Source organism: Oryzias latipes, chromosome 10, assembly GCF_053564925.1.
Source record: "Oryzias latipes strain Hd-rR chromosome 10, Olatipes_Hd-rR_3.1".
Classification (NCBI taxonomy): domain Eukaryota; kingdom Metazoa; phylum Chordata; class Actinopteri; order Beloniformes; family Adrianichthyidae; genus Oryzias; species Oryzias latipes.
This window is the reverse complement of record NC_136246.1, coordinates 15,010,519-15,034,670: the sequence shown is the minus strand read 5'-3', so window position 1 is coordinate 15,034,670 and position 24,152 is coordinate 15,010,519. Positions and strand designations below refer to the sequence as shown.

The 24,152-nt window shown below is 39.7% G+C and overlaps 4 protein-coding genes across 6 annotated transcripts; 1 reads left to right on the top strand and 3 right to left on the bottom strand.

The window, feature by feature from the left end:
- Nucleotides 1–430: 430 nt before the first annotated feature.
- Nucleotides 431–6,062, bottom strand: dnajc4 (DnaJ (Hsp40) homolog, subfamily C, member 4). The gene is made up of 8 exons (XM_004073147.4): nucleotides 5,791–6,062; nucleotides 5,282–5,339; nucleotides 3,616–3,730; nucleotides 3,389–3,479; nucleotides 2,741–2,919; nucleotides 2,242–2,403; nucleotides 1,904–1,990; nucleotides 431–1,292 (listed from the first exon to the last, which is right to left on the bottom strand). The coding sequence occupies exons 3-8, from the start codon at nucleotides 3,705–3,707 to the stop codon at nucleotides 1,196–1,198; spliced, it is 708 nt and encodes a 235-aa protein (XP_004073195.1). The 5' UTR covers nucleotides 3,708–3,730; nucleotides 5,282–5,339; nucleotides 5,791–6,062; the 3' UTR covers nucleotides 431–1,195.
- Nucleotides 6,063–6,215: 153 nt separating this feature from the next.
- nudt22 (nudix (nucleoside diphosphate linked moiety X)-type motif 22) lies at nucleotides 6,216–9,631 on the top strand. Of its 2 annotated transcripts, XM_078954065.1 has the most exons (8): nucleotides 6,216–6,354; nucleotides 6,804–6,938; nucleotides 7,189–7,229; nucleotides 7,359–7,795; nucleotides 7,865–7,990; nucleotides 8,775–8,872; nucleotides 9,157–9,250; nucleotides 9,361–9,631. In XM_078954065.1, the coding sequence occupies exons 2-8, from the start codon at nucleotides 6,853–6,855 to the stop codon at nucleotides 9,490–9,492; spliced, it is 1,014 nt and encodes a 337-aa protein (XP_078810191.1). In that variant the 5' UTR covers nucleotides 6,216–6,354; nucleotides 6,804–6,852; the 3' UTR covers nucleotides 9,493–9,631. The 2 variants fall into 2 exon arrangements, with proteins under 2 accessions (XP_078810191.1, XP_004073194.1); XM_004073146.4 differs by having other exon boundaries at nucleotides 7,189–7,795.
- Nucleotides 9,493–18,663, bottom strand: si:ch211-107m4.1 (heterogeneous nuclear ribonucleoprotein U-like protein 2). Of its 2 annotated transcripts, XM_011480000.4 has the most exons (12): nucleotides 18,045–18,663; nucleotides 16,953–17,029; nucleotides 16,611–16,853; nucleotides 16,422–16,534; nucleotides 16,067–16,330; nucleotides 15,760–15,882; nucleotides 15,575–15,676; nucleotides 15,190–15,358; nucleotides 12,260–12,490; nucleotides 12,136–12,191; nucleotides 11,137–11,200; nucleotides 9,493–10,566 (listed from the first exon to the last, which is right to left on the bottom strand). In XM_011480000.4, the coding sequence occupies exons 1-11, from the start codon at nucleotides 18,509–18,511 to the stop codon at nucleotides 11,159–11,161; spliced, it is 1,887 nt and encodes a 628-aa protein (XP_011478302.1). In that variant the 5' UTR covers nucleotides 18,512–18,663; the 3' UTR covers nucleotides 9,493–10,566; nucleotides 11,137–11,158. The 2 variants fall into 2 exon arrangements, with proteins under 2 accessions (XP_011478302.1, XP_078810190.1); XM_078954064.1 differs by lacking the exons at nucleotides 9,493–10,566; nucleotides 11,137–11,200 and adding an exon at nucleotides 11,745–11,953.
- A 1,261-nt stretch (nucleotides 18,664–19,924) lies between these two features.
- Nucleotides 19,925–24,152, bottom strand: zgc:153018 (Transmembrane protein 179-like). Its single transcript, XM_004073145.5, has 4 exons — nucleotides 23,627–24,152; nucleotides 23,140–23,277; nucleotides 22,968–23,046; nucleotides 19,925–21,428 (listed from the first exon to the last, which is right to left on the bottom strand). Exons 1-4 carry the CDS (start codon nucleotides 23,950–23,952, stop codon nucleotides 21,231–21,233), a joined length of 741 nt encoding a protein of 246 aa, XP_004073193.1. The 5' UTR covers nucleotides 23,953–24,152; the 3' UTR covers nucleotides 19,925–21,230.

The window sequence follows — 24,152 nt, the reverse complement described above, 5'->3', positions numbered from 1 at the left end:
CGTGAAGGAGATCAGCCTTCCGTGTCTTTCAATATGTATGAGTGTGTGTGTGTGTGTGTGTGTGTGGACCCGCCAACACCACAATCTTAGTCATTATGTTGTGTTTGGGTTTTGACGGGGCACTCACACGCCACATGAGGGTGAGGGTGTCTGTGAGTGATGCGGGGAGAACACAACATCTTATCTCTGACGTTTGGGGCGGGGGGCCTCTGGTGACAAAAAAGCTGATGATCAAATTTACGACAAAAGCCTGGATATCATCAGTTGAAGGTTAAACAAACCCTGCAGTTCAATCAATCCCGTGAATTACAAATTGTGCAACATTAAACATTTCAAATGTTGTTCTAATCTGAAACGTTTTCATCATTTTGAGTCATTTATGCACAGAAAACTATGGCATGCTGGGAAAAAGAAAACAGGAAGTGATGACTGATAGGAAAGAGATGACATTTTAATGGTTTCTCTCCTGATAACGCTCCGGGGAAAACAGAAGGCATTTAGTGGCAAATAAACAACAACAATCTTTAAAATCTCTAAGAAAAAATAAAAATAAAATAAAACATGAAAAGGCAAAACAGTTTATGGAAGTTTATAGTAACACATTTTACAGATTTAGCATTTTCATATTAGATCAATCAATAAGTTAACCAGTGGCACTTTTTCAAATCTAAATATTGGTCATTCCAAGTTTTCTCAACCAAAAACCAGACGTTCAAATGCAGAAAGCTTTTATACTTTTCCAAGAACATCGATTGGTGTCTTTTAGAACCAATAAGGTGCAAAAAGGAACAAAAAAAAAGGGTTCTTTGTAGATCTCTGTAGCATCTGTCACCACCTCAAATACTGTACAATCTCAGCAAATAATTGAAGCCAAAAAAAAAGTCGTCTCCATTTTATGGTACTCATTGTTGCTCCTCTGTACAAGGAGGCTTTTGTGCAAACTGCAGCGGATCCCTTTCACTCGCATCACTTCAAACATAAATAGATCTGCAAAATAGTCCACTGAGGTGAGTATAAACAGCTCAGTGAAGTCTACATTGATATGACCAGATCACCTCACCTATTATTGTTGTGTCAGCATCCTATCTCAGAACAAATGCAGGTACAGAAAATAAAATAAAAAAGAATAATGTGCCACCCTCCATGTCCTCCACCTGCAGGCCGCTCCACCACAATGGAGCTCAGCTGGAGGCTCTTACTTGTCCTCCCCGTTGTTGCACATTTTGTATTTTTCTTGAAACTCGGCGTGTTTCTGCCGCAGGATCTCGGTCTGTTTCTTAAAACCGTTGATCCTGAGGAACCAAACAGGAAGTCCTGTCAGACTTTGCTTTCAGCATCACAGTTCAGTGCCGCCAATCAAACTGGCTGCTTAACAATGAATTTACATTAGTCCGTCTGCAGTGCGTCTCGATTGAGTTGAGTGGGGTGTCCGTCTCACCACGTTTACATTGTCTCTCCGGTCCACCCCCCCTTCAGGAGGGGTTGGTCCTGCCACCCCCCCATGCAATCAGGTCCCGTGCCCTCTCCTTCCTCACTGAGTCCTTGTAAATTGCAGGTTTTGTGTCGTAAATGATTTAATGCTTTTGTACTTTCAGAATTAAACTTTTGTTGTTCATGGCGAGATTGGGACACCAGTGTTCTTCTCGATGTTAACGTGCGTTTTCGTGTGGGTGCATCACCTTGAACATGAAATAAATTTTGACAAATTTGATTTTAACAGCACAACAGAAGTTTTTATTTTGAGACCCCGACCTGTTTTTGTTTCTCCAGCTTTTTACGGCAATTTTGACACTTCAATGCGAGCTCTATTTTTTGTGTCACTGCAACGGAGACGCAGCGCAGACAGAGAGGTGGAAATCAGCCTATAGAAGAAAAACGTGGTTTGGTTGAGCTCCACACTCACCTGGCTCTCTCTTTGGATTCGTTGTAGATCTCTGTGATGACTCTGTCTTTCTCATCCATGAAGTTATTGTGAACTTTTTCCAGTTTCCTGAAAGAGTTGTGGAAACACTTTGTCCATCAACACAATAATAATGAAGGTGTCTTAACATAAATACTGAGTGATTATGAGGGCCTGTAACCCTGGACAGCTGTTGAAACAGCTGCTTAGACCTCAATAACAATAACCCATTAGACTTCAAGAAGCTTTTCTCTTAACATCTTAGGGATGTTTTGAATTTTAAAACATTATTACTGCTAAAGTCTAATTTCAAAGTGTTGTGACAGGTGAAAGGCTTTAACCTGAAGAAGACCGCGTGGGCTCCAATGCTGAGCATCATTGTAACAATACAGTAGGCGACCAGCCGGTAGTTCCTCTTCCTCCTTTGTTCCCTCTCCTCAGCTGTCATCTCTGGAGGCTGGGAGTGTCGGAACTGCTCCCAGTAGTGAGTATTGTCCTGTGCACTGATGCGACACAAAGGTTGATTATGAATGATGACAAAGTATTACCTGATGTGAAACCAAGCTAATTATTTAAGGATACATATTTTGGTTTTAATAACAATAAACAGTGGAATAACATTAACAGAATCTTCTTTAAATAAACATATTTTGATTTTGGGCTTTGTAAGTAAAAAAAAAAACTCTTCTAAGACCAACAAAAACGACATATATCAATATTTCAGCCAAAACCTGTCTTAAACCACTATGGCAGCTTTACTAAAATGCTGAAGAAAGGCATCCCTCCTGAAAATTTTCAAAATAAATGTCAGGAGATGCTGTCAGATGTCTGTGTCTTTACCTTTTGCTGCTGGCGTAACTAGAGGCAGATCCGAAGACCTCACCTCCGCTGTATGGGCGTCGAATTTTGAAGTCATACTCCTTCCTGCTCAGCTCTTTGCTCAGCACGCGGTAAGCTTCATTCAGCTTCACAAACTGGCTGTGCAGCTCTGGGTTTGACGGGTCGCTGTCAGGATGCAGCTGCAGGATGAAAGAGCCAAAAGCAGGGATGAAACATTCTGAAGAGTGCAATTTCTCAGCCCCCCTCCCATCTCCTAAATGTGATCCACTGTTCCATATTTTTTTGGCTTCATGAAGCCAGTTAACCAAGACATGCTGCCTGTCTTTGAACCAGAGACCTCAAAGACGTGTTGGAGGGTTGTAAATGACCCAGAGTGCCTAAGGGACACTAGTGAGGGTATGTGATTCCTCTGGATGACTTCAAACTTAAACCTCTTATAAACTTCATGCCACAAGTATACCAGAATAATAATGTAAACATGTAAACATGCATCTCTATTGTTATTAAACGAGTTTACTGTAAAAAACAAACAAAATGAAAATAGTTTTGAAACTATGAAAAAGTTGAAACCATTAGCAGGAAAGTGTGCATCTGTGAGAGAGCGCCCTCTTCTGGCTAGGTGTTAAATAAAGGTAAAAGCTTTTGTACCTTTTTAGATTTGTGAAAAAATGCATTTTTGATTTCCTCTAGGGTAGCATCAGATTTGACTCCCAACAGGTCATAGTAGTTGACAGGTTTTCTGTGGTGAAAAAACAAATAACTCAAAACCAAGCAGGCATTTTATACCTGTGCAAAAACAGAGAGAGCGTTACAAGAAATCAGGATCTTCAGAATATTTGACTCATTAAAATATGCATACGACATGAAACATCTACCTGTGTGCATAGCTCTGGGACAGCATTCGCCAGCCATTCTTGCAGCACCAAAAACAGTTCTGACACAAACGCAGCTGAGCCTCCACCTGCATGATAACAGGTTTCCAAGGCCGACCTGCATAAAGGGGACAGATGTGAGCATCAACTGTAACATCTGGAAGAGAAGAAAACTTTAAAGTTACAAGATCTCATTCCATATTGTTTTTATTGAGGTTTTTTTATCAACTAACTGAATAAAATATAAAATCTTCTTGTGTTTAAGGAATATTTTTGTGTGTTTCACTAATAAAACACTCAATGATAATGACCTATTTGGGGAAAAAACCAGATCAAAACACTTTTTATGCAGAATAATAATAGTTGGGCTTATTCTTATGGTATTTTTGCCTGCTTGTATTCACAGAACATTTATTAAAAGCTAGTAATTTGACAAAAGAGATTAAAGGCGGCATATGCACAAGAAAGAGTTCCTGCAAACAGTGGGTGACTGGAAAACGTGCAAATATAAGAAAATATATTGTGCTATCACGTTTACAGTTAACTTTTTATTTACCAAAAGATGCTAATTTAACCATAGTGGTCTGATGAAGCTCAATGCTCGAGTTGCTAAAACAACTTGGTTATTTAATTTTGTTTTGGTTTATTACAAATATAGTCCCTATAGATTCACACTGTGGAAAGGAGAAAATAAAGAGATTTATCTAGAAAATTAATTTCCATGAATGTCTTTTTCTCTGACTTTATTGGATGAATCCAAAACAGAAAATTATAAGAATTAAGCTTAACTGATGGAGTCTAGGAAAAGCAGCTTCAGAAAGAACACATGAGCGATTTTAAGATGGCAATCAGAAAAATAAAGAAACTCATAACATAGAATGAAAAAATAATTCAGACAATTATTTATTGGGAAAATGACTCATCTTACATAAAGTTGTAGCTTCGGTTCAATTTACAAATTTTAAAGACTAAATTTATAAAAGCATTTTTGCATTTTGCTTTTCTATATGAAAAAACTCATCTAAATGGATTTTTAAGAATAAGCCAAAATAAATTTGGACTTTTAAACAGGAAGTTGAAATGATTAAGTTGTTTTTTTAACGATTCTTCCAAACAGAACATCTGAACTGGAAAGGAGCTAAATACAGTTGGAATTTCTCTGATTGTTTTCAGAGGAGAAGGTGAAATCTTCAACAGCAAAACATAATCCGAGTAATCCTGAATAGTTTTTTTCTAAAATTTTTAATTGGTTTCTTTTTAAATCTGGGGGTTTATGACATTATATATATATTGCCCTTGTTTTAATCGCGGTGTCTCTATCTAATGTATGTGTGCTATTTAGTTTATTCAGCTGCCAAGGATATTACCTTTTATGAAAGCTTGTAAAATAAACTAATTAACCTTTTTTTTCTTTTACAGAAAAAGTATTCCTTGAGTTCATAATAGAGTTAATTGTTGTTTTGTCGTTTTACTTTTAAGGGAGGTTAAAAGACAAATTATCTGGAAAGTGGATTTGTGTTCCCAATAATTCAGAGCTGGGAGGATTTAAACTACAGCTGCTTATACAAACTTGTTCACAAATGATAATTTGCGTCTGTCAAAGCAGTCTCTACAAAACAAGGATTAGCTTTGATGCTGCACATGTTGTTCTACATGACTCTGTCCTCACCTTTCACTGCGTTTGCATCAAAACTGTTAGCCTCAGCAGAGTCCCTTCATGGGTTTGACTGAAGGCCCCAACAAAGAGACAGGAGAGAGAAACATAAACCAATCAGCTAAACACCTGAATTCACAACATCTGCTTATTCAACACAACTTAATGTGGAACTGATTCAGCGTAACTAATTTATACAGCTTAAGTTTTCTAACTGTGAAGTCGATAAGACTCTATAGAGTTTGACATTTCTAACAACAATGTCGATTTTCCCCCTTGTAATAATTCGATCTATCTAAACATAAATCGGTAAGAGTCCAAAAATCTAAAGAACAAGATGTTCATGTTTGTTGCTATTTTCAAGCTAATGCTAACATCATGGTTTTATGAGTTTCTAACAGCATAACTTCAACTTTGCCTAATAACAGTAATTAGGCAAACATGTCAATAGTAAACAAGGATTAGACTCGAGTTAAATGTGAGTAAATTTATTTAAAAACAAAGTTAGGAAAAAGGTAACATACCAAAAGGACTGTTTCGTAATGATGTAGTTGTACAACAAGTGAGACTAGCGCCAACACGTCCGGAAACAGTTTCCTCACAGATATGTTCACATTTCAAAATAAAGCACTCTCCTTTTCCCTCTAAATTTGTCACAACAAAGTTATCGTTGATTGTGTCAAAGTATGCACAAAATTAAACAAGGTAAATATGAAATATGATGACCTAATTCTGTTTGTTAGGGGTGTTCAGTTGAAATACAACCGGATGTTTCAATACAATCTGATTATACCAGAACACGTCCGGCACATACTATGGTCCGGCGTGGAACAAGAAGAACAAAAATCGACAATAAAAAAATGACTTAACTTGAATGCATTTTAACACATATTAAATTATAATAGGTTTAACATTATAAAATATACATATATAAGCTATAAATTCTAAAACTGTGCTCCAAGATATTGTGCTTTTCAATCTTGTCACTAGATGGCGATAACGAGTACAAACTGGATTAGTGACAAAAAGAGGAAGTGGCTGAGCCGTCCTGTTGGTTTGTTTTTATTGGGCACTTTCTACTTGAGAAGGTAAGACAAGTTTAAGATTTTTTTTTGTCCGAACGGTTGACATCCAGACCGCTTTAGTCTGAAAAAGTTTAAAATAATAAGAATGATCACCAATTCTTGCTTTCTAGCTGGATGATCTGAAGCTGTCAGGTTTCGACAAAATCATTCAATGTGCTTTCTGTTGACGTTCATGTTCCTAAAAATTAAAAGCTACCCCAGGCACAAACCCAGGATACACCAAATCGTTCAACACAGACCCACATTATTTCCTTTCCACTCTTGTTTTTGGAGATAATTGTTCCAGTAAAAATGGAATAAAATATTTCTTAAACCTTTGAAAAAACTGGGAATGTAAACGTTTACAATAGCTTAAGATAGAGATTTGTTTTGTTGAGAAGAAAAAAATGAAGATGTGAGAGGGAAACCTGTTGGGTAACTTTTACTTTTTTGCTGCTCTTTACCCCACTGAGGCCATGTCTAGGTCCTGATGCTTGAGGAACCCCATCATCTGTGACAGAAATGGATCCTGAGGTGTCTGTGCTGTTCCACTGTGCACACTGGAGAGGCCTGCAAGACTCTCAAGTAGGAGTGGAGCTCTCTGAAAGGTAGTTTGATGCTGCAATTCAGTCCATGCTTGATGTTGAGTGTCAAGAAAGGAAGCATTTTTAGACTACTTTGTTTGACCCATTTGGAGTCAAACCCACAATCTTGCAGTGTTAGTTGCAGTGTTAGAGTGGGTACTGTCCCACTGGGCTACCCAGCTGGTAGATCTCTGTTAGCTCCTACATTATCGTATTTTTGCAGAATAAATGAGAGTGATGGTCATTTCCAAATGTGTAACTTTATTTCACACAGATACAACAGGAAGTCAGACTCTGCTCTTGAACGTCACATAAGTGAGGTTTGGATTGAACGGCTGTCCAAGGAGCCATGGCTTTTTAATGGGGCAAAATTCCGGTTACATTCTTTTTGCTTTGCCTCTCCAAAACACCAACCTTCCATTTATTCCTCCCATGCCCCCCCAGAACACTGTCAGCAGGCTGAGGGGACACAAACAGGAGAAGGGGATGCACTTTGGGGCCATTCAGCCCTTAGAAATGGGCTTCCCAAGACAGAAAATGAAGAAATCACACAGCAGAACACCCAAGTTTCACCCTCTGATGAACACGGAAAATGTAAAGGAAATGCAGTAGAATATTATGACAAGCCGCTTCTCATCCTGAGACTGGGACTCACATCTTACAAAGAATACCTGGGAACAAACTGGTCGTGTCAGGCAGCAGAGCTTCGTCAGCGTGGACAGACAGAGTACAAAGACCCTCTGGCGTTGTTGGCTCAGCCTTTGGGCGTGGGGGCTATCTTGTGCACGAGCGATGACCAGGTGGTGTTCATCAGGAGGAGTCAGAAGGTAGCAGAGGCAGGCGGGCTGCTGGACATTCCCGGAGGCCACCCGGAGCCCAAGGTGACAGAAACCAGGTTAAATGTCAATAAAATGCTCACCGTGCGACCAAAGCTTTGCTGCTGTCCGCAGGCTGTGTGTGAAAGTCTGGGTGAGACCGTGAGCGAGGAGCAGATCACCATGGAGATGATGCAGCGGCGGCCGTCTGCCGTTGTCGCAGAGCTATTCTTCTCAGTGTCTGCTGAGATCAGAGACGAGGTGAGTTTAAAAACAAAACTCAGCTGTTTTTGTATTCAATAGAAACTAAAATAAAAAGGCACCAAACATAATCACACAAAGATTTATTCATGAGGGTTTTATCATTCCACAATTTAAAATTTCCAGTTTATTTGTAGATTAAACGTTTGCCTCATACCGATATGGTGTTGAGCTTGTCATCAATATTATAGTCAGTATTCATAAACTTTGTCTCATTGTTTGTTACAGGTAGGTTCATCTTTTGCATAGTGACAGAATTGCTAACAGGGCCACCAGTCCTACGTCTTTTTTTTAAGACAGGAAATCATTGGGGATTTTTTTGTAAAGTCTTTACAAAAGCAGAACTTCAAAAAAACCATGTTTTCCTCATTTCATTTTGTACTTCTGGTAATGAAATAAATTAACATAAAACTTAACCTTAGTACAAAGAAATTCTGAGAATCTGTTTAAGCAAAAATTTGAAAGAGTGGGAATAACGACAGATACCTGCACCTTTATTATTAAATAGTAACATTTATTATAAAGTTTTAAATATTTTATGTGAACATAACAGTAGCAAAAATGAAAAAATAGATAAAAATAACTCTTTTCAGGTATTTAAAAACATAGATTTAAATATTTCAAAATTGTGTTTGATTTTGTGAAAAATTGTGAGAAAAGTGTTCTCCATAAATTTTCTTTGTTAAAGATCCCATGCACCTATTTGATCTTTATGAACAATCTACTGAAATGTGAGGATAGCGTACTTTATTAATTACTGGTAAGACATGTGTCCTTTTTCCAGGTGAACGTTCCAGTAAGTGTCCTCGGAGCGCCTGTCCTGTTAGGCGTTGCTCTGAATCACACCAGCGCCGGCCGGCCGAGTGCAGAATTCTTCGTGAGGTAGACATTCCCTCCAATTGAATCGCCAAACAAACCTTAAATGTGATTTATTCAGAACCTACATCACCTGTAAGGTACTCTGTCTTTTTAGTCTCTAGCCATTATAGAATTAGTGACAACCTGAATATTTTCATTTTTATTTTCAGGATAAAGTTATATTTTTACTGATTTGATATCACCAGTGACATCAAAAACTGCCAATAAAGTTACTAAAAAATACCAGCAGACTTGATATATAATATAAAAACTTTGATGATGGGTCACTTCTACCTTTGTGTCCTCAGCTGCTCACTAACTTCTAAAGAAGTCCAAGAGTTGTACTGGAAAGGAGGAGCAGAGGCCAACGAGTCCACAGATGTAGTCTTCCTCAGCAGAGCGGTCAGTACAGTGAGGTCAACATTGTTTTTTCCCATCTGCACAGAACGCTAACGTGTTGCATACAGATGGTTGTGGGTGTGTGAAAGAGCTGCATGTGAAATGTGTTGCAGGAGGCGTTGCAGCTGAGCAGCAGCAGCCCCCTGTGGTCCGAGCTGTGCCCTTCAGCAAAAGGAGCTGTGCTGCTTTACCAGACGGTCAACCCCAGAAGAACACACAACACGACACAACAAGCACACACGTGATGATGTGAGCTGATTTTATTCCCACTAAGCGTCACACTGTAACACATGTGAGTTAAAACAGCAAATACTCAATGTTAGTCAAAATCTGGAAACTGTACAAAACCAGGAGTTGATTTTATTAAACTTTTTTGAATAAAAATCTGATTTCTTTTTGTTTTTACATAAAAAAGTAAAGCATTTATACAATATGAATGCATTTATTACTTTTTTCATTTAAAAGATATTTTAATCCAATGCAACCTACAAGTTATTTACTACTGAGGGCAACAGGGGAGTAACTATTAATCAATCCTACGATCAGACCAGATCGATCTGTCTGAGGCAGAATCCAATCGACTCAAACCGGTAAAAAATCGTTTCAAAATGAGAAATCAATAAATGAATTGATGTTGGAAAATACCATTTGGATTGACACATGGTAGATTTATTTTTACTTTAAGATCCAACTAGAACTAGGTTGATCTGCCTGAGGCAAGTTATTAATTGAATCGACCTTTACAATTATAAAATAGTTGTAAAATAAAATAAATCAAAAGGAATTGAAAGTGGAAAATACTATTAGAATTCAAGTATGGTAAGTTTATTTTACTATAACATAAAACTTACCATCACAGTGAACAACACACATGTGATGCAGCAAACGATGATCAGTCCATCATTCCAGTCCAATGTGTGGAAACAATTTGAATTGAGCAAACCAGGTATTATCCCCGAGTCTCACTGGTTTAGGTTTTGACTGAAGATATCCTGGATCCATTTTAGGTCAGTGAATTGTTAAAAATGAACTGAAAGAATGAATCGGATCGTCAGCCACACATTATGATGTGGATCAAATCGCTAGAGGGCAATAATGTTTGGTGTTTTAGCCATAATCAACTGTTGAGGCTGGGATTTAAACCCCAAACCAATCGACTGATAGTTGCCTTAACCCAGTAAATACAGCCAACCTTGCTGGTAAATAATAATCCATGGTTGTTGTGGCAGAGAGAGAGTTTGTCACCAGGAAGGTTCATGTCAGCTGCACTTTGAGTCTTTGTTGAAGGAGAAGCTCTGGTCCTGGTGAGGCGTGTTCCCCTGAAACGTAAAAGAGGACAGCACTGAAATTATGAGTACACTGTTTCCTTGTTTATCACAGGGCTTACATTCCATAAATAACCCACAACAAGTGTCATCAGCAAAGTAGGATTATAAATGTTTTAACGCTGCAAGACCTCTCACTACACACTTAATACAGTTTTCTCATTACGTGAACATTTTTACTCTTTTCTCTCTTGTTTAAACTCTCAAAGTTAAAACTTTCATAGAAAAATAAATCCATTATTATGGAACCAAAACAAAGATTTGTGTAAATGTGACAAACTGAACGTATTCTGTACAGGAGATGGGCACAGATGAGATTGATTGACAAGTCAATAGCCAATCAGGACACAGAACACTGCGCTAAAAAAACCCAGAAAACATGCAAACTCGCACTGTAAAAAATTTGAAACCCCAGAAAGGTGAACCGCGATATAGCGAGGGAAGACTGTAATTGTCATTACCAAATGTAGACAATGAGGATGGCTGCCTACAATTCGCTTCTGCTTGTGTCAAAATTCACTCACTATTCCCCAGTCAGTGCACTATACAGTATAAGGTATTTACCATTGTGTAGGGATGTCCAAATCTACAATTCCAATGTCTTGAGCCATGGAAAATTTGCAGAAGTCTGCAAAAAATGGTGAAAGCAAGCCAGGTGAGGTATTAAAAAAATAAAGTAGTGAGCATGTGTCCAAGTTGCATTACAATCCAGGGCAGTAGATAGTGTTTTGGGGGCTAGAGAGTAGTGATTATAGATTTGTTTAGCAGCCTGGTTGGAAGCATGTCCAACAAAAACCCCTAAAATGTGGCTTTGGAATCTAAAACCAGATCAATTATAGTTTCCCAAACATTTCATCATAAAAACTGTTATTTTAAAATGTTTCAAGTCTCCTCTTTGACTGATCTCTTTAAAACCTGGTTGTTCATATTTGTGGACATCACAATTTGGTTTACAATAGTACATCTTGAAACATATTTAGTTTTAAAGGATTCTTTCCTGACAGGATTTTTATTACATTTAAAAGGGTCATTTTAAATCAGGTCCCAACCAACACAAAAACAAAGAGAAATTTTAAATCCATTCCATACAAAAGTTTGAGTCTTGCATTATACTGACAATTCTACATTGTCGAATCTGTAAGAGGGAAACTTTTGGACAACTTGCACTATAGTTTTTAGCTTTTACATGAGAAAACCTTTATTCATATTTTTAAAATCTCTCAATGATTAAAACAAAAAATGAAGACAGATTGCAGTTGTTCAATTATTTAAGCTAATTCAGTTGGGTTATTCCGTGTGTTTTGGATTTTATTATATGTAACGGCAATTTTGGAACAGGTGTTCTTTAATCCTCTGCAAAACTTGAGTCCAAAACTGTAACCTGACAATAATAGACAATAATAATAATTAGAAACACAAAGCATTTGGGATGTTTTTTCCTTTGCAATCATTTCATTGCTACAGCGAAAAATGAATTAAATGTTTGATTAAATGAAAGCATGACACGCATATACAGAAAAAGAGTGACGTTTTTAAAAAAAGGACATGGAAATAATCACTCACATATCTTGGCAGCTGCTGACTCCATGTTTGCATGTTGAGCAGTGGATTGTTCCATCCTAAAAACCAACAAAATCTATGAACAAGCACCCTTCACATTTAACAAATTAGTGTGTTTGATACTGACCAGGAAGCCCAGGCCACTGAATCACATGTGATGGTGGAGGGCCGTAAGGATGGGGTCTCGTCTTGTTCAGTCTGGGCCTTTTCTTTGGCTGTTTGGGGATTGTAGGGGGCAGCAGCCTGCGAGCCTCATCTTTGTACTTCTTTAGGAGGGTTTGTGCTTGATCCTGAGGCAGCTCAACATACTGCAGCTCCTCCAGCAGGTCACTATGAGTCTCTGGAAGACTGCAGCTCACTGCAGAGAAGAGGGGAAACCCGGGACGCAGGGGCATGTTAACTAACGCCGTAAACATGGCCAACCACAACTGGAACGTGCACAAAGAATTAGAATTTTATTTACATTGATTTGAACTGTGTTTTTGCTGTTATTAGGAAATATATTATTTTTCTTCCATTCCTTTTTCAAGTCATATTTAACACTGGCAACAGCCAATGCAAAAAAAACAAGTTCTTCAGAAATTATACAGGGTGCTTAAGGGCTTTTTTCTAAGCAGAAAGTTATCATTTATGTAAAACTCTTTTTTATTAAAATCTCAGAACACATCTTTTCCCAGCCACTTAGAGTGGGATGTGGATCTTCCCATCACTTTTCTTCCATTATTTTTTCTTTTCCAATTTCAGCTGACATACCAGATTTGTTCTAATCATGAGCTATGGTTGAAAACCACACTGCAGCAGGAAGTGGCCACTTCCAATGAAAAGTCTATGTAAACGCCTTCAAAACTCTCCTGTTCACATGTTGCTACGCAAGTTCTTAAGTCTGTTTTCTGGCTCCATGTACAAAACGTGTGGCCATTGAACGTGCGTTCCAGGTTAAACCAGGTTGAACTTTGACCAATCAGGGACTCAGATTTGGTGGTGTCGTATGGATGGCGTCTTTTATTTCACAGAAGTGCCAACTGTCTGAAAATTCCTCATCGAAGAGAAATTAATAGTTCTGGTTCGTGTCCAACTGGAATTTCATGGCTATGTTCACACTGCAGGGCCTAATGCTCAATTCCGATTTTTTTTTTTAAATCCGATTTTTTTGCAAGGCTGTTCACATTTCCAATTAAATGCGAACTTTTGTGATCTCCTGTGTGACCGTGAAATGACCCAGAAGTGACCCGCATGCGCAGAAGAGTAATCAAAGGGGAACGACGCCACTTGTTGTTTGCGGAAGTAGCTAACATTAACAATGGATGTCAACAACAGTGTTGTCAACAGAGGAGCACAATTACAATCTTCTCATTTTAAGAAGGCATTGGAGCCAGGATCGTCTGTAACCACTGTTGTGGAATAATAATAATAATAATAATAATAATAATAATAATGGATTAGATTTATCTGCGCTTTTCCAGACGCTCAAAGCGCTTATAGTGTGTCAATTATTCAGTCACTCTTCCTTCATACTGGGTGACGGTAAGCTACGGTTGTAGCCACAGCTGCCCTGGGGCAGACTGACAGAGGTGTGGCTGCCAGTTCGCGCCTACGGCCCCTCTGACCATCACCGGGACATTCATGCACATTCACACACCAGTGGAGCCACACTGGAGGCAAGGAGGGTGAAGTGTCTTGCCCAAGGACACAACGACAGTTGGCTGGGGGGAGCGGGGATCGAACCGCCGACCCCTCGATCTTTGGACGACCTGCTCAACCACCTGAGCCACTGCCACCCGGAATGGGGATGTGTGTGTGTTGGGGCCGCGCGCGCGTGTGTAAGATGCAGTAGTGCGCTGCACGCGCTCTCTCCTCTGAGGGGCAGGGAGAGGGTCAGTGGGGGCGTGCATTCATGTTGTGTGTTAGGGAGGAAGGAGAACCATAATAAAAAAAAAAGGCTCCCCCCAGCAGAACTGCTATTGACTCTTTATTAACCCGCTCTGAAGAATCTGAGGGTCTGAACGGGGAAGTGAACCCCGAAGGAGGATCCGCCTTCGGGCCTGGAGAAGCCGGTCTCCCCCGCGCTTTTTCTGTCCACGGTCGGAAAGGGGAAAAAAAAGTCATCGCAGGAAAGGTTCAACACCACGCTCGCCCATTTAATGGAAATGTTTTCAAAAACCGCCTCGTTTCGATAAGAGCCCTTGAGTTTGGCCTGAATAGAGCTGTCACCCCAAATATGAATCAAATCGGTGACCTGGCTTCCCTTCCACTGACTGGTCTCACCAGCATCGTCGGCCATGGTTGATGTTTATGTTCTCGTTCCCGCCTACTTTAAGGCAGAATTATGACGTTTGTAGCATATCAATGACGTACGGATCTTATACATGTGGCCTGGCCGGTCAGACGGCGGTCGCATTTCAAAAGATTGGATATCGGATTCAGGACCACATACCCAAGTGGCCTGGGTCACATTTGAAAAGATCGGATCTGTGTCGTTCAGACGGTCATGAAAAGATCAGATACAGGTGGCATAGGGGCAAAAAAAATCGGAATTGGGTCGTTTCAGCCTGCAGTGTGAACGTAGCCAAAGACATGGAGTCTTTCATATATCGGAATAGAGCTGTGAAAGAACAAGATTATCACAGCTTTGACATTTTGCACCAAGCCTCTTCCCACTGTGAGTACATGTGCTAGTATGGGGTAGCAGCAGTATGTTACCGTATGTTAAAAGCGCGTTCTTGAATGCGTCATACATGCCGGTGTGAACGTAACATCAGGGACCAGGCTAAAGCTCATCATGCACTTTTGCAAGCTTCCAGCAGAAAACTAAATGTCATTTGTAGCAACTGAATACATCCCTGATGTATCCAGCATGCTGCTGTTTGGTCTAAATATTTTAAAACCAGTCCAGATTGACAAACCCAGAAATCGAGTTTTGAAAAGTTAAGAAACATACAGATGATGAAGGCAATGCTTGCATCAGATAGATACAGAAAGAAAGGGATGGTTTTAAATGATTATTAAACAGTTATCATGCACTAAATGAACCATATTAATACACAAGCATGATGAAACCTTGTAGTTTCAGCAGGGCGATCTCAGGGATGTGATCTTTGTCGTTCCTCTGTTGTTCCAACAGTCGTCTTCTCCACTCGTCTTCTGGAGGAAAGACGACCACCACGCGGCGCCTGAAGCCTGCAAACAGCTGCAGCTTGTAATGGAGTGCAGAGAAAAGGATGTTGCACTGGAAGCAAACAAGAGAGAAATGGTCAAATGTTTTGTTGAGTCTTGAGAAACTAACTTCCTGCTTCTGAGCAATTTCAACAATTATAACTGATTGGGATCGGTGATTTTTCGGTTTCGAAGGCATTTAATACTTAAAGAAGTTTGAAACTCATATGTGCAGGTGAGTTTTAAAAGCTGACGGATAAACTTGAGACGTCATACAGAAATACTCTACCTGGTCCAGTATGTAGTTTCCTGGAGTTTGAGCAGCGATCTTGATCAACTCAGTCAAACACTGACAAGCCTGTTGGAGCCTGTTGTCCTTCTGACCGCCGCTCTACACAAACAGACACACAAACACCTCACAGTCACAGATGAATCAGTGAATGTAAACACCAATGTAGACAGAGTTGTACTGACAATCATACAAGTGAGCAGCTCCTGTGTTCCCAGCAGTTTGTAGTGTTTGTCTGGGTGTTCCTTCATGTGGGTTTGGGCCCAGAAGCTCTTTCCGGAACCAGGAAGGCCCACCATCATCACCACCTAAAGGCGCAGAGAGTAAATGGTGTAAAAAATAGGAACTAGGTAACGATTCGGATTAGTTTGATTAAAAAAAAGTGAAATTTTGGATTTATTTTAAGAATCGTTTTCATGGATTTTTTGTAAAATTATGACAGTTTAGTCCAAAATGCTCCTGTTTCTACCAACTACACAAATTCTTCCTCACCTCACACTGGGTTTTGGAAGGAGGAGCTGATGAGGAGCGAATCCTCTGCCTGGTAGGAAGAGCTGTCAGCGATGTAAAGCCAGGAGGACCGGGATACCACTCAGGAGCGGCAGGGTCGGAAAACAGTCGAACAGAGCAGCTCCTACAAAGAACGTGAGGGAACAGAGCGCGACCACGCAGCCTGGAGACGCTGAAGGAAAAGGCCACACCCATCAAACGGCCGTTCTTATGAAAAGAGAGCTCCACGTGGTCTGCAGAGAAAGACTGTCATTGGAAAGCATGAGATGGAAATTCACTCAATTTAAAACAAACTTTGTCTTTTTAGGAATATCAAGCAAAAAAAAATGCAGCTCACAGCATAACAGCCTATGATGTCCCCATCAGTGAGAGGCTCTCCAAACATCTCTTCTTTTCCACTCTGGACTTTTTTTCCTCTCCCATCATAAGCAAAAGAGAGCTCATTTTCACCTGAAAGAAACATTTTGTTCAACCAAATGATCTTCTCACTGAATAAAAAATCCTTTCAAACGCTAAGTCTGATTACCCAGCAGCAGTGAGCTGTCAGCCGCTGACCAGCCGACCCTCAAACCATACGGCTCTCTGACCTCTCCATCTTCTGCCTGTGAAATCAGCAACTTCCTTTCCACTCTGACCTCAAACCCCACCATGCCCTGCTGCACCCCGTGGGTCAGCCTGCAGCCTGACCACAGCAAAGGGAAGCGATCCCAGAAGCGCGGCTGCCCGCTGCACCCATCAGGACCCACTTCAAAATGGAGGTGACAATTATCTGTGGAAATAACAAGAACACTTACAATATCTCTGCACTTTGGACATGACATTTGCACAAATGTCTTTTCTGTTTTGTCCCTGAACATGTTAAACTTACATGGATCAAACCTGAGTGTGTCGTGAATGTGTTGCTCAGTAACGTCGTTCTCCTGTACAGCCTGTGGCGATTTGGCTCTAGATGATAAAAACAGAGAAGTAATCCAATTCAGTAAATTCAGTCATCTCAAAATGCTTTTCTAACTATTTTACTTGAAACTGCTGCAGCTCACTAGACAAATGTGAAACAGTATAATCAACTATTTTAGTTCCAGATAGTTTCCACATCTTATCATAAAACCTGTTTAAAAATGTAGGTGAAGTAGCTGCTTTATCAGATGTTTGAATAATGATGCACCAGCTTCAACAGATAATCAAAAGGACAAGATTCAAGAACCTGCAGACATCCAGAAAGAGTGGAATGAGGTGGATTCGGGAGATGGACTACAACTGAACGGTTCCTAGGATCAAACCACTTCTGAGCCTGAGCCAATGGAGGAAACACCTCAACTGGGCCAAGGAGAAGAAGGACTAGACTGTTAGCCAGAGGTACAAGCTCCTGTTTTCTGATGAAAGGAAAGTCTTTCATTTGGGAATCAAGGTCCAAGGGTTTGGAGGAAGACTGGTGAAGAGCAGAACCCAAACTTGCTGGAGGCCCAGAGGGAAATCTCCACCCTCAGTCAAGATTTGGGCGGCAATGTCCAGCACTGGTGTTGGTAAACTCTGCTTTTTTTTATCCTAAATCCCTGCAACAGTTTAGCAGAATGTTCTAGAGGACTTCATGATTCCTTCTGCTGAAGCTCTGGATGAAGATGCAGATTTCATCCTCAAGCAGGACCTGGACCCTGCAAATACTATGGAAGGATTGAAGATGGACATTTTGTTTTGAAAATACTTTATTTTATTTGATGTGATCAAAATCTCTGTCTTGATGTTTTTGCAAAAACAGAGAAGTGAATGAGGATTTCTCCAGGGTTTCCTCACTTTCAGAAATCCTGTTTTCATGGGTTTTATGAAACTCAATATATGCAAAATTAAACAAATACTTGAAATCAATCCAACTTTAAATCGATATTCTAATTCAGGTTTTTCGTATGGAATTATGGGAATTATTAGGGTTTCAGAAGTCTGGACTTCTGAAACGACAACTCACCTTTTGTATCGAATCTCCTCTTTAAACTCATAGAAAGCTCTTCCCCTGCCCAGATCTTCGTGCTCTCCTGGATCCTCTGCATGTTGTGGACCCTCAGCTTGGCAGACAGTCTCCCCCTCAGAACCACAGGTGGGTAGTGCCGATGGTGGATCTGAGTCGGGTTCCGTCTGTGTAGCACAGTCTGTGAACTCCCGGACACGGTCTGCTTTAAGTGGCGCAGTAACATCAGCTTCCGCAGGCGGTGAAGAGGTCAGATCTTCGACGTCTGATGACGGCGAGGATGTCGTCAAGTTCCGCTGCTTCGCCTCTTCTGCCGGGGCTCCGTCCTGCTGTGACTCGCTTGTTGTTGTTGCAGACCAAAGTCTGTCCACGAGCTCTGCCTTCAAACCTTTGCTATCCAAGCCGAGTTCTACAAGTCTGGACCGCAACTCGGTCACTTTTAGCTTTTTAATATCTGCCAGTTTCATCGCTGCAGCGAAAAATGATTTGAAATAAGCAAACGCAGTTTAAAATAAAAAACTAAATCTCAAAACTGTGGAAGAAAATGACCCTCTCGACTTAAAACAAGGGTCCATTACCAAGTCTTGATTTTGATTGGTTTTTCAGTTCTTCTTCTGTTGTCATTGGCTAAACAATAACAAAATTGTTTACTGCCACCTAGTGATCAGAAAAAACCACTACACCTGGTAACCACTGGCCCTTGTGCTATCTTAGATGACCCCCACCCTTACATCGACGTGTTCTCCCTACCATGACAAAGGTGGATAAAGGTGGAAAGATTTCATGTAATCCATGGACACCAGTGAAGATCACAAATCATTGAAGAAAAAAGGTCCAGAGCACTGTCTAGTGGGTCTAGATGACCCAACTCCCAATGTTAAAGTGCCTAGGATAGCACAAGGGTTACATCTGTACGGAGCTCTCCAGGGAGATTTTTTTTTAACCCTTGTGCTATCCTAGGCATTTTAACATTGGGAGTTGGGTCATTTAGACCCACTAGACAGTGCGTTAAACCTTTTTTCTTCAATGATTTGTGATCTGCACTGGTGTCCATGGATTACATGAAATCTTTTCACCTTTATCCACCTTTGTCATGCCAGGAATAACACGTTTAATGCAAGGGTGGGGTCATCTAAGATAGCACAAGGGTTAAACCACTGGCACCTGGGAGGACTCAGTCGATGTGCTTTCCATTGACTGTTTTATTTATTTACTATAAATATTGAAATTTACTGTATACATCTATTCACAGTCAATCGTGCTCTCCTGCTCTGCCCCCCCATTCCCTGATCAAGGCAAATGTGTATTTAGTTGATTGACAAATAATTCAAACCTAAAAATAGTATAAGTAACTATAAGAATCTTAGATTTTTAACATCAGCATAGCTTTACTAAAGTTCAGTTTAAATCCAAGTCTTTGCTCTGAAAGAGAGCGTTACTGTAATACCAAAAATCCATGAATAGTTTAAAAACCTTAATTAACACTGGTGTTAATTTCTATTAACTAATAAAATTAAAGCATTAAGTATTTTTATTTCATCAACTTAAATAACAGTTTAAAAAGTTATAAAATTCTAGATGATCAGGGTTAACCTTTGCTTCAGTAATAAACGTAACATTTAAAAAAAATTAACTAACAATGATTTTAAAAAAAACAACAAAAAAAACAGGTATCAGAATATAAAACTGAATTGATTTTAAACAAAACAAAGTAGTCTACGTTTTGTGTAAAAATTGAAGCTGCATCAAGTAAAAAAAGAAATAAAACAAATTTGTCACCAACATCACAAGTTTTAAGACAAGAAAAGAGATTTATTTAAATATTAAATCTTGTTTTACTAATTATAGTGTCCATCAGAAAGTATGAAATAAACTCTTACTTACTTGTGGAAATGTTTATTTTAAAACAGCACAGATGCATAAAAAATGCATATGGATAAAAATAACAGAGCAATACCACAGTGAGTAAAAGTACAAATATATTTTGTGAGATGCAACAAACCAACAGTTTTCTCTTCACTTCAGATTTTCAGTTCCACTGTCTGTGTGTCATTACAGCTGCTCTGGTCGTTGCCATCGGGAAATTCTTCTTTTTACAACTTTGAGTCACAGTTCAAAAAATAAAAACTCAGCAAAGTTAAAAACATAGTTCCTCTTACATGGCCTGATTGGTTTTTCCCACAAACCTCTCAGTACAAAAGCCACAACGGATCAATTCAATCCAAGTGTTTGCTTCATTGCTGCCCTCAGAGCAGCTGCATCTGCACAAACAGCATCATTATGAAAATCATCACAAGAGCAGAGGTCATCTGGGTTTTTTCCTATAACTAACAGAACTTTCAAGTCTGCTCACACAGCGAGCCTACACACAGTTTCACAGTCACTCTCATCATCTGCTTTACCATAAAAGCACGTCAGTGGTTATTATGACAGAACAAAAAGCTGATTTTCTCCACAATGAGTACACAACTGTGCAAAATGATGCATTCTGGGAGAAATGTAAACAACCATGCAACACTGTGGCTGAAGTTTTTTTTTTAAATCGGTGGCTTTCTTAAAATTCTGAGTTTAGTCCCTTTTTGGCCAAGATAGAGGTGAGTGCAGCTCTGCCTTACCTAACATGGAAGTTTTCTTTCAGACACTAATTCTAATATTCTTTTTTTTTTACTTTGCTTGTGTTGAATCATTACTTTGCAGCACCTAAGCTTTATATTAAGTCCTTCAGTCATTTATTAAAGATATTTTAAAATATTACAATTTATAAATATATATATAGTTTATTTATTTATTCTTTAATGGTGGCCCTAATACTGTCATAACATGCAGTTTTAAATAGGGCATGCAATAAAAAACTGCATGTTGAAGGTTTCTCATGACCTTTGGGGACTTGTTTGATTTGTTTTGTTGTAGTAACTAAATGAAGAGTCCAACCTGCCTAATACTGAACATTTGAGGACAACACCAATTCTTGATTTAAAAAAATATTCACACCCTGAATGAATCTATGCTCTATGATAGAGTGTTTAGTTTTGACCACATTCCCTCCAACGTCTTCTTGGTTTTCATGTAAGTAGTTGTTATGCTTTCTGTAAATACCCATATTGGTTTGATAAACTAATGCTTTTTAATGTAAATTGGAGGGCTGAGGAAGGGGAGTTTTGGTGCCACCACCTCGGTCACCTTTGCTCACACGCACAAAGTGGGGGTGGATGAAGGTAGAGACGGTAAGGGGGAGGTGCTGTCAGTCAGACTGTGTCCCAGCAGCATTTCCTTGTCTCTGTGCAGCCAAGGGCCGCTCAGGTGCCGGCTATGAGAGTGGTAGAGACGTAGGAAGGCCAGGATGGACTGGGCCAACCATAGAGCTGTCACACACCATAGAGACACCTGAGGACACAAAAGCAACCATCAGCAGCAAGTCTATGGTAAAACCCAGAAAAAAGGATGTGCTTTGATTATGTAGATTAAGATCATTTATTGAATAACTACTGTTTTGACTTTTAATAATGAATGGACTCACATCTTGTATGACAAAATTGTCTTATTATATCAAAGAACTTAAAAACATTTTTTTGCTTTTTGATTAATAATTATTTTTCAAAATAAAACCACAAGTTTAGAGATTTTGATCTTGATGGAAGCAAACCACCAAATCAGAAATATATCTAGAGTGTCTTGATATAAAGGCATCTAAGACATTATGCTTTTATGTTACAAGCAAGTGTTGAGTGAGTTAAAAGAAAACTCATCTGATTTTATCTACTTAAATAACAAGTGTCCCTGAGAAGGTGCCATTTCCTCCAGATGAGCTTTTATGTGACAAAAAACAAAGACAAAGCAACTCTTAAATTATATTTAAATGTACAATGAATACTGCAGTAATTAGAACTGCAACAGTTAGAACAGGAAATGTGGTTTCCAGTAAGTAAAACAAGAGGAAAAAGTAAAGGAATACATTTTGCCTAACTAAAAAAGATAAAGGTATTTCAAAAAATTCTGTACAAAACAAAGGGAATGCTCCTGCTAAAGTTATTGTTCTGGTTGTTATCTTTCCAGCTTTTTGCATGGAGTCACTCAGCTTTCTGCTGCACCTCTCATTACAAGAGAGATGTTTCCCCCGGAGAGGCATCAGTATTGATCTTTTCTTTAATCTGAGCCTGTCAGCGGCTTAAGTGCACTTTTATTGTACTGCTGTGCATGCTGGTTGTCATGGAGATGAGAGAGGTGTGACAAGACTCCAACACAGAGGCAGAGAGGAAAGAACATAAATAAATATTTGAATAAACAAACAAAAAAGTATGAAAACGGGAAATTTTAGAAAGGCATTCAGAAATATCTGTATGCATCTGAACTTTTTTAAGAAACAGAATTATTCTTATATTTTTTCAACTGATTAATCAAGCATGTTTACCATCTTGAATAACATTGTAATGACTGACGCTGTAAAGCACCTATATTCCTATGAATGGGGATATTCTTGTTTTCCCTAAAATGAACAGAAAGGTCCTTATTCATATAAATAATTCTAAAATAAGAAAATGTCAAATGCACACAATCGCCTAACTTATTAAACTTGCTTGTGTAAGAATTATAACCTTTGTCTTGAAAGCTAATAGGTCGTCTGGTAATTGTGAAGATTTCTATATCCTGTCCACTTAATGTCACATCTGATTTTTGAAGTTTGCCATAAAACTAACGATATTATTCCTAAATCTGTGCTTTCGCTGAGATGACAAAAACTACTAATGACCTAAACTTTAAAATGCAAATAGCCAATTTGAGTTTTTGAATAATCTATGGCATCTTCTGACTGGCACAGAAAATACATTGTATTTAATTAAACTATTCTAATGTTATGTTTCAGCTTTTTAAAAGTCTGGAAAAGTCTGATTTGTACTGCAGGATCCGACTGGTCAGAAGTCCTACCTGAGCCAAACTGAGTTCTGTGTAGAATGACAAAGTGTTTACGTCCAGGTACAGCGGCACCGACTGGGACTCCGCACAACTGAAAACAAGACAAGCACAGAGGGATGTAAAGCGACCCAGACACATCCTTTTAAATACAACCAGAATTCTTAGAGATTTAATAGAACTGTACCTGTACGGCCGTCTGTGGGTGTCCGTAACCGTGTCACACCAGGTGCTGAATCCCAGAGACAGGATGACACTGGCCCCTCCAGAGAGGAAGAGCACACACACACTCAGGAGGACCGTGAGAAAGGACGAGAACAGGGTGCTGGGTGGCAAAAACAACATAGAAACATAAGGAATAATGAGGAATAACAGGGAATAATGCAACAGACAAATACAGATTCAGATAACACCTTTTGATAGGAAAAACAGCTGGGAGCAATTACTGAAGTTCATGTAATATTGTACCCAAAAAATGTGTTAATAAATACATTTTTATTCCTGAAATAAATATTCTTGTGGGTTTTTTTCTGTCTATAATTTTGGAGCAAATGGTTAATGCATTTTTAATTTTTATAATGATATAAATATGTATCTGATAATGCTGATTTCTCCTGGTAGTGATGCCAAATCATCACTGGAGGTGTGTGCGCTAAGTTCGTCCGGAGACTCACTCGTCATGCCCCCCGTGCAGATAGAAGAGGCATCTCCACCCCTGCGCAGCTCCGTACAGCACCGTGAAAATGCCCACGAACGTGACGAACTGACACGCTGCGAGCGGCCCCCACTGCTGCACCACCAGGTGACTGAACTCTCGGGGCTGCTCCGCCGGCAGCGCGGGCTGGTCCTCGGTCCTCCAGTAGCCGGTGGAGAAGAGGGCGCAGCGGCCTTTGAAAGCGGAGCCGTTCAGAGCCATGGGGACGACCACGAGCAGTCCCGCCGCGAACGAGAGGGCGTGAACCGCACAGTGGGACAGCAACAGCCGCCGGTCCAACTCCATCTCCGGAGTAAACAATGTGGGTTTTTTTCCACACCCTAAAATAAAACAACACCCCTGCGCACTGTTTGGCTCCAGAATAACAGCCCCAGATGGGTAGGTCTATTTAAAGAGCCAGGGCGGAGCTGCAGGCGGGCTGGCAGTCTGGATTCCGAGCGTGACACACGGGCAGCACGTACTGACAGAGAGGGGAGACTGACGAC